Source organism: Trichechus manatus, unplaced genomic scaffold (genome assembly GCF_000243295.1).
Source record: "Trichechus manatus latirostris isolate Lorelei unplaced genomic scaffold, TriManLat1.0 scaffold00010, whole genome shotgun sequence".
Lineage (NCBI taxonomy): Eukaryota > Metazoa > Chordata > Mammalia > Sirenia > Trichechidae > Trichechus > Trichechus manatus.
Window position 1 is genome coordinate 9,956,245 of NW_004443946.1, and position 13,226 is coordinate 9,969,470.

General features: G+C 39.6%; 1 protein-coding gene across 2 annotated transcripts in view; it reads right to left on the reverse strand.

Moving 5' to 3' along the window:
* Positions 1-13,226, reverse strand: part of ARMH4 (armadillo like helical domain containing 4) — a 144,267-nt gene that overhangs the window by 7,624 nt on the left and 123,417 nt on the right. For both annotated transcript variants that reach the window (XM_004370897.3, XM_023726227.1), the window contains exon 5: positions 1,501-1,532. In XM_004370897.3, the coding sequence (XP_004370954.1) occupies positions 1,501-1,532 (32 nt within the window). The remainder of the gene's footprint in view (positions 1-1,500; positions 1,533-13,226) is intronic.

Genomic DNA, 13,226 nt, shown 5'->3' on the forward strand with positions numbered 1-13,226 from the left:
TTTTTTTTCTATCCATAGGCTTTTATTCTTGAATCAAGTCCGTCAGCTTTGGCCCTTGGGTCAGAAGAACCAAAGCCTTCCAAAACCCAAGGTATTTCTTCCTCACACAGAAGACCAGGCTTAAGTGACCCTTACACTGGGACAAGAACTGTATTCCTGACATTCCCTAAAAGAAACTTAACCTTGATATACTGGAGATATTACTCAGTTGAGTATACAAGATGTTGCCTTTCAGGCACACTAGCCAAGCGGCAAGGACTAGAAGGCAGGAGGGGACAGGAAGGCTGATAACAGGGAACCCAAAGTCGAGAAGAGAGTGTTGACATGTTGTAGGGTTGGTAACCAATGTCACGAAACAATATATGTACTATTTAATGAAAAGTTAGTTTGTTCTGTAAACCTTCATCTAAACTGCAATAATAATTTAAAAAAAAAAAAAAGATGTTGCCTTTATGAGTGGTGTTCCAAAGAATAAAGTGCTTCCTGAGTCCCTGGGTGGTGCAAACGGTTAAGATGCTCAGCTGCTAACTGAAAGGTTGGTGGTTCGAGTTCACCCAGAGTTGCCTTGGAAGAAAGGCTTGATGATCTACTTCTGAAAAATCAGTCACTGAAAACCTTATGGAGCACAGTTCTACTCTGACACACGACAGCAACTGATTTAGTGTGTGTGTGTGTGTGTTCTATAATAATAGAATTTAAAAGGAAGACCTTCTCTGGGGTCTTAAAAGCTGTGAGCAGCCATCTAAGATACTGCACTGGTTTCACCCCTTCGGGAGAAAGAGAGAATAAGAAAACAAAATACAAGGGAAAGATTAGTCCAAAGGACTAACAGACCGCAACTACCATGGCCTCCACCAGACTGAGTCCAGTACTATACTAGATGGTGCCCGGCTACCACCACTGACTCCTCTGACAGGGAACACAACAAAGGGTCCTGGACAGAGCTGGAAAAAAAATGTAAAACAAAATTCTAACTCACAAAAACAGACCAGACTTACTGGCCTAACAGACACTGGAGAAAACCCAAGAGTATGGCCCCCAGATACCCTTTTAGCTCAGTAATGAAGTCACTCCTGAGGTTCACCCTTCAGCCAGAGATTAGACAGCCTCATAAAACAAAACCAGACTAATGGGGCACAACAGTCCAGGGACAAGGACTAGAAGGCAGGAGGGGACAGGAAAGCTGCTAATAGGGAACCCAAGGTTGAGAAGGGACAGTGTTGACATGTCGTGGGGCTGTTAACCACTGTCATAAAACAATATATGTACTAACTGTTTAATGAGAAACTATTCTGTAAACCTTCATCTAAAGTACAATTAAAAAAATAAAAATAAAGGGAAGACCTTCTTTCTTGCTGGGTACCTGGAAGTAGCCCTGTATGTTTGGATACATTATAAGAATCAAATTAATAAGTTAAAGCTCCACTACTCTGGAGATCTTTTGTTTAACAAAGCCATGCCCTGCAAAATATATTCAAAGGAGGAAAATATTTTTCTTACCTTATCTTTTAGTTTTTCCATCCAGCTTCTCACTAGGAAAAATAAGAGAATAAAATGTGAAAAGCCTTTTTTTACTTATATTTCATGTTATTAACGTAATAGCACAATGAAGGTTCTATTGTATGAAATACAGTAAAAGGATCAATAGTATTAACATATGACAGTAATGGTCTTGTTTTTATTCTCACTTATTTAAGAAGGCAACAGTTAGCACAACCATATCCCTCATATCATTATTAGATGAACAGAATATTTTTGTTTGCTAAATGCTTTTTCTACTATTTTTTAATGCTTTGGGCGAAGGTCTGGGAATGAAGAGTGGAAATCACATTTAAAATACCAAGAATTTGTTTATGTGATATTTTTTCTTTAGCTTTACTCCCCATCTTTCTCAGTTTTAAGATCAATAGGAACGTAGCACTTGAATCGAAGCCAGAGAGCAGGGATTAATATAAGAAAGGGCAATGGGCAAGCCAAGACTGCCCAGCACTGGCTCCAATGAGAAGCATTCTCATTCATATTAAAAGAAAGAATCTAACCAAAGGCAAGAACAGAAAATATTTCTGAATTATGTATATAGCTTGCAAACTGTAGCATTCTAACACAACATAACAACGATTAAAAATAAAAGCAATGATCAAGTAATATTTATGGAAGCTAACTGAAAAGGACTACATCAACAATGAAATTTAATGTAGACCATGATTATGTTTTTCCGGTGCCGGCTCATAGGGACCCCACGTACAACAGAATGAAACACTGCCTGGTACTGCGCCACCCTTACAGTCGTTGCTATATTTGAGCCCATTGTTGCAGCCACTGTGTCAATCCATTTTGCCAAGGGTCTTCTTCATTTTTGCAGACCCTCCACCTTACCAAGCATGATGTCCTTCTCCATGGACTGGTCCCTCCTGATAACATGTCCAAAGTACATGAGACAAAGTCTCGCCACCCTCATTTCCAAGGAGCACTCCGGCTTGACTTCTTCCAAGACTTGTTCATTCTTCTGGCAGTCCACGGTATAATCAATATTCTTTGCCAACACCCTAATTCAAATCAATCAGTCCTTCTTCGGTCTTCCTTATTCGTTGTCCAACTTTTGCATGCACATGAGGCGATTGAAAATACCATGGCTTGGGTCAGGCGCACCTTAGTCCTCAAAGTGACATCTTTGCTTTTCAACACTTTAAAGAGGTCTTTTGCAGCTGATGTGCCCATGATTATAACCATTTGAAAATACATATGTCAAGCATGGAAGGAAGTGTGCAGCAAAATGAAAACATGTTAGAATGGTGATGGTAAGGGTGATTTGAGGTTGGTAATGGAGTTTTTTTCCCTTTGACTGCCTTTTAAAGTTATACTAATGTTTCAACACAGAATAAAATTCATTTGTTTAAAGCCTGAAGAAGCACAGAAAAGACAAATACATCTTCATTTTACCCTTACTACCAGACATCAAAAATCAGTTTAAAATACTTTGGAGTTATTATATTTCTTTAAGCTTCCTTTCTTCTTCAGGAGGTTCAACAAATGGGAAGGGAAAGAAACAGAGTGGCAGACCCAAAGATGACTCCCAAAAGGTGTAGACTAGGGGCCAGCAAACTTTTTCTGTAAAGGGTCAGACAGTAAATACTTTAGGCTTTGGGGGCCACATGGTCTGTATCAAAACTACTCAACTCTGCTGTTGTTGCTCAAAAGCAGCCCTAAACCAAAACCAAATCCATTGCTGTCAAGTCAATTCCGACTCATAGTGACCCTATAGGAAGGAGTAGAACTTCCCCATAGGGTTTCTAAGGAGCAGCTGGTGGATTTGAACTGCCGACTTTTTGGTTAGCAGCCAAGCTCTCCCTAGACAATATATAAACAAATGAGTGGCTGTGTTCCAATAAAGTTTATGAATGATAAAATTTAAATTTTTTCATGTAATTTTCATGTCACCAATATTTTTATTTTATTATTTTGCACCATTTTAAAATATAAAAACCATTCTTTGCTCACAAGCCATATAAAAACAGGCAGCCATGTTTGGCTGGTGGGCTGTAGTTTGCTAACCCGTGGCATAGGCATACTTGACCCAAGAAGTTGGCGTCTCCATTTACAGTCTGACTCTGGTAATAATATATCTGACAATAGAATAATATATCTCACAATAGTGATGACAGCTAATTTATATATATATATTTATATATGTGTATATATGGCTTTATCCCTTTGCAAAGCACTTCATATGTATTGCATTATTTGATCAGCAACTCAATGACAAATATGAGAGTTAGGTATGATTATGCTTAGAGAAAAGATGAGGAAATTGAGGCTCAGAGAAGCTAAGCATCTTGCCTATGATTAACCAGCAAATGAAGTCACTGGAACTCAAACCATGATCTGATTTAATGACCCACAGGAATTAGACTTCCCATTTCTTTTAGTGATACCACCACTCTTGTACTCACTCAGGTTGAAGATGTGGATATATCTTTGGCTCTCCTATCTTGATCAGTTCCTAGCTTCAATCTCTATGTCAGCTTGGGCAAGGCCGCTCAGGTTTGCCCTTTTCCCATCACTCCTTCTGTCTCAACCGGGGTTCCGGCAACAGTGGTGATGATCAATTAGAATAAGATCAGGGTAATGACAAGGTCAGAAGAGGAAAGTCCTGGAACCTCAGAGATAAAGTCAGGCATTTGTGACTCTGCCTGTGAGTGGTTCCATGAACCTGATCCAGCAGACCAGGTCAACCACTGATCTGCTGAGTGACTCTGGAGAAATTAAAGAACGTTTTGAACTTCCAGTTTCCTCATATGTAAAATCAAGATGGTAACACCTGTCTTCAAGATTGTTGTGAAGATTAGAAATAACATATGCAAAGTGTTTAGTATAGTACTTCACGTAGAGAAACTAGAAAACAAAAACAAGAAACCTAGGGCAGGAGAGGAGGAAGAAAGACAAGTGAAACATGACTATGGTTAACAAGTGTCAACTAAACTCAAAACATAAATTCAAATTCAAGCAAGAGAATGCTTCCAATTCATCCATTCATTCATTTATTTATTAAAAAAATATTAATTTATTTATTGGTCAAGCACTGTTCTCTACACTGGGTCAAGAGAAGATGGTTGTTGTTGGGTACCATCAACTCGATTCCAACTCATAGCGACCCCATGTGACAGAGCAGAGCTTCCCCATATGGTTTTCTTGGATATAATCTTTACAGAAGCTTATCACCAGATCCTTGTCCTGCAGACCTGCTGGGTGGGTTTGAACCATCAACCTTTCTTTCGGTTAGCAGCTAAACATTTAACCGTTTTGCCACGAGGGCTCCTTCAATAGAATGTATGGGGACCCAATACCAGCAAGGGTTAGGCCATCAAGTCTGTGAGGAGCTGTGGATGACAAGGGAGCAATGCAGGGATGGGGAGAGTGACAGGCAGAGTGGAAAGCAAATTATTGGGACAAAGGCATAACTTCAACCTTTAAAGCACGATGTTTGGAATCATAGAATAGGCTAGGTGTTATGTAAAGAGCAAAACAAGGAGGGAGCAGGGATGCTGGTGTAGCTCCTCATGGAAGAGGCGAGCCAGGACAGGCTCACAGCAGGAGAAGTAACAAGCCCTGAGGCTGTAGCAGATTACTGTGGCTGACAGGATCAGGGTAGTTTAGAGAAGAGGAAAAGGAGGCAAAAATCCAGCCAGGGTCTGAGGCTTTTTGTACTGTAGAAAAGTCCTTAATTACAAAAGAAATATTTGAACTTAGGCCTTATCAAGTCAGGCCTTATAGTAAATTTGGCTTTGGACGATTCACTAATGCAGTGATTCTCCACTGGGGAGGGAAGGCCCAGGATGTGTCTATGTGTACAGGTAGTTTGAAAGAACATGTTCAATGCACCTATTTCTGTAGTTTACAATACAAACTACAGAACAGGGCAAAATCTTCTTGGCTAGTGAGTGGAGTGATACACAGAAGAAAATAAGAAAGTATTTTGGTGGGCATGGGACTAAAAAGGTTAAGAAAATTCTGCTCTGTAGAATATGTGAGCTTCGTTGTGTTTCCCCAACTAAGAACATGAAACCCCTGAGGGTCACACTTCGCGCTTCTTAGGCATCCACTAGGGTCATTAATGCAGTATTGGACACTCAGGTACCGAAGAAATAATTTTTCCTTTATCCAGCAAATATTTATTGCTTTTTAGTGAGTTCTCAATCTTTGAGTAAGCAGGATTCTCTTTCATGAGGATTCTGTAGACTTTCAACAAAACCTTAAAGACGCTGTAAAGATAGATTTTATGTAATGATCATTTTAAAACTTAACAAATAGAGGTTGATAAGGGAATACAAAAAGAAGATGAGAGAAAATCAGAAATGAAGATTGCTAGTAAAAAGAAAGATTATAAAGGGAGAAGAAACAACTATTTAAAAAATAGAGACACACACTGATTAAAAGAGTATTAATTGATACAGCTTTTTGGCGGTGGGAGGCTTTGCAATTGATATCAAAAAACTTAAAAAATGTTTAAACATTTTGATCAAAATTTCCAGTTCTAGAAGAAATGTATCTTAAACATGAATATGCACAAAATTTTGTTTAAATGATGTTCACTGCAACATTATTTACAATAGAAAAGAACTTTGAAACAATATAAATATTCAGCAATACAGGATAAGTTGAAACACTCAAGGAAAAAAAATTTAGGCTATGTCTACAGAGTAGAATATTATATGAAAATGAAAATTATTTGAAGAAATATATTTAATGGCATGGTGCTGTTCAAATTTTACTTCAAATAAAAAAACAGCATATGTGTAATGTGAACCCAAGTTTGTGGATAAAAATACTATGTGTATAGGGGGCACCGAGATTCTGATAAAGGTTATAGAAAACTGAAAAGAGAGAGTGGTGATGGCTACACAACATGGTGAACGTAATTAATGTCACTGAATTATGCATGCAAAAAATGTTGAAATGGCAAATGTTTTGTTATATATACTTATTACAAAAAAACTACAATAAAAATTTAAGCAACTCTTAAAAAAATACTATGTGTATGGGAAAAATTGAAATGATGTACATCAAAACGTTAGCCGAGTTCATCAATGGGTGATAGAATTATGGTGATTTTTCTTTTACTCTCTATGTTTTTAGGATTTTCCAAATTATTTACAATTTCTTATTACTACATTTAAAATTAAAATATGTGTATTTTATAAAAAAAATAATAGACACAAAATTCGCTAAACCTTTGCAAATTCAGGTTAATGGGAGACTGCTGACGGGGGAACATAAGGTTGAGGCCTTTCCATTTATCTAATTCCTCAGCTCACAGCTACAGTCATTCTAATCCCACCGATTCTGGTTTATTTTCTTTCTTGCAATTTTATTTAATGCAAGTTAGAAAGCACAGCGATCTAATGAGGCCTCTGGTTCCCATCTATTAGGGAGAGAAGTACATAGAAAAGAAAGACACAGATTATTAAAAGCAGGCCTTCTCTTGTGCTCACCAGCGCCCTCTGATGTGTAAGAATACCAGGTGCAGAGTTTGCCACTATATGTACTAGGTTATCTATCGAATATTTAAAGACCTCTTTGAAGTGGTTAAGGTGTTTGAAGTGTTTGAAAACCCTGGTGGCACAGTGGTTAAGTGCTATGGCTGCTAACGAAAAGGTTGGCAGTTTGAATCCACCAGGTACTCGGGATAATCTCTATGGGGCAGTACTGCTCTGTCCTATAGGCTCACTACTGAGTCTGAATCGACTCACCGGCAACAGGTATTTTTTAAGTGTTGAAAAGCAAAGATGTCACCTTGAAGACTAAGGTGCGCCTGACCCAAGCCATGGTGTTTTCAGTCACCTCATATGCACGCAAAAGCTGGACAATGAATAAGGAAGACCGAAGAAGAGCTGACGCCTTTGAATTGTGGTGCTGGCAAAGAATATTGAATATACCATGGACTGCCAAAAGAACGAACAAATCTGTCGTGGAAGAAGTACAACCAGAATGCTCCTTAGAAGCAAGAATGGCAAGACTTCATCTCACATACTTTGGACATGTTATCAGGAGGGATCAGTCCCTGGAGCAGGACATCATGCTTGGTAAAGTAGAGGGTCAGTGAAAAAGAGGAAGACCCTCAACGATGGATTGACACAGCGGCTGCAACAATGGGCTCAAGCATAACAACGATTGTGAGGATGGCGCAGGCCCAGGCAGTGTTTTGTTCTGTTGTACACAGGATCTCTATGAGTCGGAACTGTCTCGACAGCACCTAACAACACAACAACAACATCTATTGGAAGACAAATGGGAAAACAGTAAAAAAGAAACTGCTGATAAAATAACATTTCCATGCATCTATCAATGGTAAGTATGGTTTGTTTTTAATAGACTGTAGCTGAAAAGTATCCCAAACTTCTTATTTAAAAGGGTACTTTTAATTTTCCTTTATTTCCAATAACAAAATTTTATTGGCTGTATTTATCCCTGACATATGCATAATTCCTCTCTCTAAAGGGAAAAATGATGAGGGCCTTAGGAGATTCAGGATTTGTCTGAGCTAACAGTTAAGATTTGATGAGCACCTCACACAAACCTTGCAAGACAGGTAGTATTATCCCATTTTACAGATGAAGAAAATGAAGCGTAAGTACTGAAAACCACATAACTAAAAAAATAGCTGAGCTAGAATTTTAGGACTTTATGGCTGTTCAGGACACTAGTAGGTTGCTTTGGGGAGGTATGTGAGCAGGTAGACCAGGTGACCACATCAGAACCCACGGGAAGGCTTTTTTAAGTTCTAGAGAAGGAGGCATACCCAAATACAGGGAGAGGAGGGTAAGCCAGCTCAACTGTCTGTTATTCTGACTCCTTCTTTCTCTATCTTTTTCTCCCTGTCCCTCTCTGACAAACCTCCTCTCTCTGCCTCCATGTGTGTCTCTCTCTGACTCGGTCTCTGTCTCTCACTCTGTCTCTGTATATCATACTGTGGTTTGTGCCTCTGTCTTTCTCTTCCTCTCGCTCTCTGACCTCTGCTTCTGCCATCGTGTTTTCTTCTTGACTCCCCTCCCTCCCTCTTAAAAGGACTCGTGATAGTTTCCCCATCTCAAGACCCTTAACCTAATCACATCCGCAAAGTCCCTATTGCCATGTAAGTAAAATATTTACAGGTTCCAGGGATTAGGATACGGTCATCTTGGAGGGGGCAGGATTCTGCCTATCCCAGTGGCACCCCTGAGGTGTGTTCTTCACAGCTGTTCAGAGAATCCCCAGCAGCAAGGGGCTGCAGCAATATCTACTCATTAATGTCCCTTTACTGGTTTCCACCCTGCCCTGTCTCACTTCCCTACTCCCTCACCATGCTTTCTGGGATCATTTCCCAAATAAACCCCTTGCACCCAAATCCTTGTCTCAGGGTCTGCTTTCAGGAAGAACTCAAACTAAGACACTAGTCAATTCTGGGGCCACATACGCAGGCCCACCCTTTGCCATACTAATTTTACTTATTTTGTACATTGAAACAAACTATTAGGAAGAACAAAGGGAAAGAGGCAAGGAAGGCAGGTAAACTAGGCAAGTTCAAGGCAGAGGCCATCTCCATGTATCTAAATTAATTTAAAAACTTCAGAATACCTGAATTTATAAAATACACCTTTTCCATATCTGCGTGTAAGATACTTCATAACTGGGTTCACTTATCTCACATTCAGTTTTGAAAGGGTTACAAATACAGACGCTTTAATAATTAAATTTTCAACGTCATTTACATCTTTCAATAATGTAGAAAACTTGATTTTTATCTTAATCAGAAAGAAATGCATATTACACCTAAATAAAAAATGAAATATGAGAACAATACTTTGTTCAAAGCATGTGTAACTAAATTTCAATTACAGTATTTCAACAGTGTCAAGAAACAAACGGAGGCCATTTCTTTTCTTTCCTTTTGTTATTTAACCATAAGTGTCCTTTCTGGCCCAAGAAACAGACAAAGCTTTTTTCCAACTGACATACCACATTTAAGAATAATAAAACTTGTCAAGATTCAAATATCTGGATATAGTTTTTGTTTTTTTTAAAGAAGCTTGAAATTTGGCAGCTACAGATTATTTTCTAATGATGCTAAATTTACCTGCTTTGAAATCACACAGAAACTCTATCTATAATCATTAGCTCTTCATCTAATTACAGAACAGCAAGATCTCAATGAATAGAATGACCTACTTCTTAGCACAGGGTTAAGTGAGCAGAAATCATGCATCTAAGAAGCAATTAATTCTGAAGGCTCTGCACTGATACTTACAGAGAAGGGTGCAAAGAGTCCAGATACCCTAATCTCTACTTTTAATTAGTATTAAGAATTTCTTTAGTTAACTACAAACTTAGGAATGATACTAGCTACCTCCTGGGAAGATGCAAAGAGAATACCTTGTAGCCAATTGTACATGTGGCTGGGGTCACTTATTAACATTAATGATACCGATAAACCATAAACCGGGTCATCACCACTCTAGTGAAGAGAAGGCTCTCATGAACCTCTACCGTATGGAAATACACGATGCATAAATGAAGTAAAACATATCCTCGGAGTGTGTTCCTTTCTCCTCCCAAAAAAGGAAGCATGTTATACAGCATTGCTTGCCATGATTCACTGGGGGAGAAAACAATTTATCTTTACCCCTCCCCTACACCTGATTGCAGAGAGAGAGAAAAACCACTGCTGTTTGCCTAAGACACCCTAGAAAATTCTGCTGAGCACTGAGGTTTCTGATTGCATGCAGTTACCATTTACCTGCATGAGGTCAGCACTCAGGGGACCTGAAATTCTCCCCAGCTCACTCTCATGGGGTCCTTCCTCACATTTGGACTATCTGAATTCCAATCCATTGGTGAAAAATAAAATAGTTTGGCCTCCATGCTTTATTTTTAGTAGAAAGTTTACTGCTTGAAGTTCACTATCATCAGGTTCCCAGTGGAAAGTCAAAGTCTGTATGTGCTGCTTGCCAGACCCACTGAATGTAAAATTCACCATCTCAAGATATATTTGAGGCCTTGGTAATCATAAAGCCCATCAGCCCTACACCTAGTCCCTCTTCATTCTCAAATTTATGCAAAGTGATAGACGACCTCAGCTTCAAGATAAGTCCCCCTAATACCCACTCGAAAGGGATGGCTGGCTGCCCCTTAGCCTCTCTTTTGTATATACTTTGGGGCTTCCACTGCTAAAAGTCAGGGCTTGATCATAGGTCTGAGGCCAAGAAAAGACTGTCTAGTGACCAGGGGATTCCATGAAGTCTCATGTTTTCCGATGGCCCAAATCTAGCATTTCTGACATGATTCTACTTAATTAGCATGAAGCTCTCACTTCCCTGGGCTCAGCTAAGAGATGAAATCAATTAGAACTGGAGAGTTGAAGGAGTACGAAAGTGGTTTTTAAGGCAGCTTCAGGATTTGTTTTCCAAAAGTCCCATTTAGCAGTTCATAATACTTCAGTCCTCACAGTGGGGAAGTAGCTACACTCTCAAGAGAAATTAAGGCAAACCTTTGGTTAAAAACACCTGAGGGTCATAGTTAATATCCTCAAATGCAGAGCTTTTCTGCCACCTAAATGGATTACCTGAAAAAAAAAGATTCCCCGAGCTCTCGATCCTTAGGAAAAAACCTAAAGGTCCAGCCAGACCACCAAAGGATAGCAGGTAAATAACCTCGGACTTCACCTTTTCCTCTTTTAAATCCCTTAAGCAAGCTTTTCACATGTTCCCTGGGAGCAGCTGTACAAATACATGAGGGAAATGTTTTCTTAAGGCAGTAGAGCCAATCTTAATTTCCTTATTCTTTAAACATTTCAAACATATTTCTATTTTGCCAGGTTCTTAAAATGCTAATCCTCTTCTTTGTTGCTTACTTACTTTCCTTCATGATGGAACATTTCCTTGTGTGGTCTGTAATTTTCCATGTGAACGTATTTTTCAGGGGAGGTTGTTCTTCCGTGGACTCTTAGACATGCTGGACTGCAGAAGTGTAACTGCAGCTGAGCAGTTTCGTGTTTGCTTGTGCTAAGCACGCCAGGGGGCTTGCCCATCTGCAACGGGGTTGTACATTAATTTCTGAGTTGCAGATTATTGCATAATGAAAGCAGGCCACCATTCAACCCATTACACAAGCCGTGCAGATACCTGGGGGAAAAGCAAGAGCAAAGGCTTGAAAGCAGGGGAGAGTCTGATGTGATGGAGGAATCACAAGAAGAGTGGGCAAGAGGAGGAGTGGTATTGCACCCCAGTGCCCAGTACAGCATAGTGGGTGTGATATTCATTTGTTAAATGAATAATCAGAACCAGGATACTATAATAAGAACAGAGTAAGAAGATATATGAAACGCATGGAGGTGGCACTGCATGACCTACAACTAATAACAATGAGGAAGGAAACCCCAAGATTTAGAGCCTGGTGACTAAAGACTAGTGATAATATTAACAAATGCAGGAAAGATACGAGGAGAAGGATGTTTTGTGGAGAAAGAAAAATAAAGAATCTGACTTTGGATATGTTGAGTGTTGAGGTGCCAAAAGGACCTGCAAGAAATGTCAATTCAATCATTCTACAAAGCTGCATTGCGTCCCTACTATGGGCAAACTTGGCACTAGGGGTATAGAGATGACTAAGACCATTTCCCTGCCCTCAAGGAGCTTACAGTCTTTTGGTTTCTCCTAACTGCTTTTTCTCCTTTATACACACTCCCTTCCAAACGAGACTGCATCCTGCCCCCCACATCAATTTTTCAAAGCATAATTTTCTATTTAAAATGGGAAACTCAAGGCCCACCAGAAGTTAACTACTTACCCTAACAAACAAGGCCTCCATAAGCTGGCCCTCAGCCCCTCTTTCTACCTCGGCTAAAAAAAAATCTTCTCCCCCTCACTGCATACATATCACATTCAGAAAATATAATACATTGTTTTATATGCTATATGTTTATTAGCTCCTCTGTTCAGCTGTAAACTTTTTGTGGGAAGGGACTCTATCTTGTACATTTTCTCTTCCTAATAACACCTAGTATGGAACTTTGCGCGTATAAAAACCACTGCTGTCTAGTTGATTCCAACTCATAGCAACCCTACAGGACAGAACAGAACTGCCCTATAGGGTTTCCAAGGCTGTAAATCTTTACAGAAGAAACTGTCGCATCTTTTTCCATGCAGCAGCTGGTAAGTTCAAACCATCAACTTTTCGGTTAGCAGTTGAGCGCTTTAACCACTTCACCACCAGGGCCCACTCTGCACATATAAGGTATTCAGTAGGGGGTGATGGTAGCTCAGTGATAAAATTCTCACCTCCCATGCAATAGACCTGGGTTTGATTCCTGACCAATACACTGCATGCACAGCCACCACCTGTCTGTTAGTGGAGGCTTGTGTGTTGCTATGATGCTGGGCAGGTTTCAGCAGAGCTTCCAGACTAAGACAAACTAGGAAGAAAGGCCTGGTACACTACTTCTGAAAATCATCCAATGAAAACCCTATGGATCACAATAGTCCAACCCATTGTGTATGGGGTTGTCATGAGTTGGGTGCTGACTCAATGGCAGCTAACAACAACAAAATGCCTGCTTAGTAGGGTAACAAATAAGTGCTTCTTGATAACTTACGTTATCATTACCACATCTTTAGCCCACTGATAACTTATGTTGTAATTACCACATCATTAGCCCATGGATAACTTATGTGATCATTACCACATCCATAGCCCTT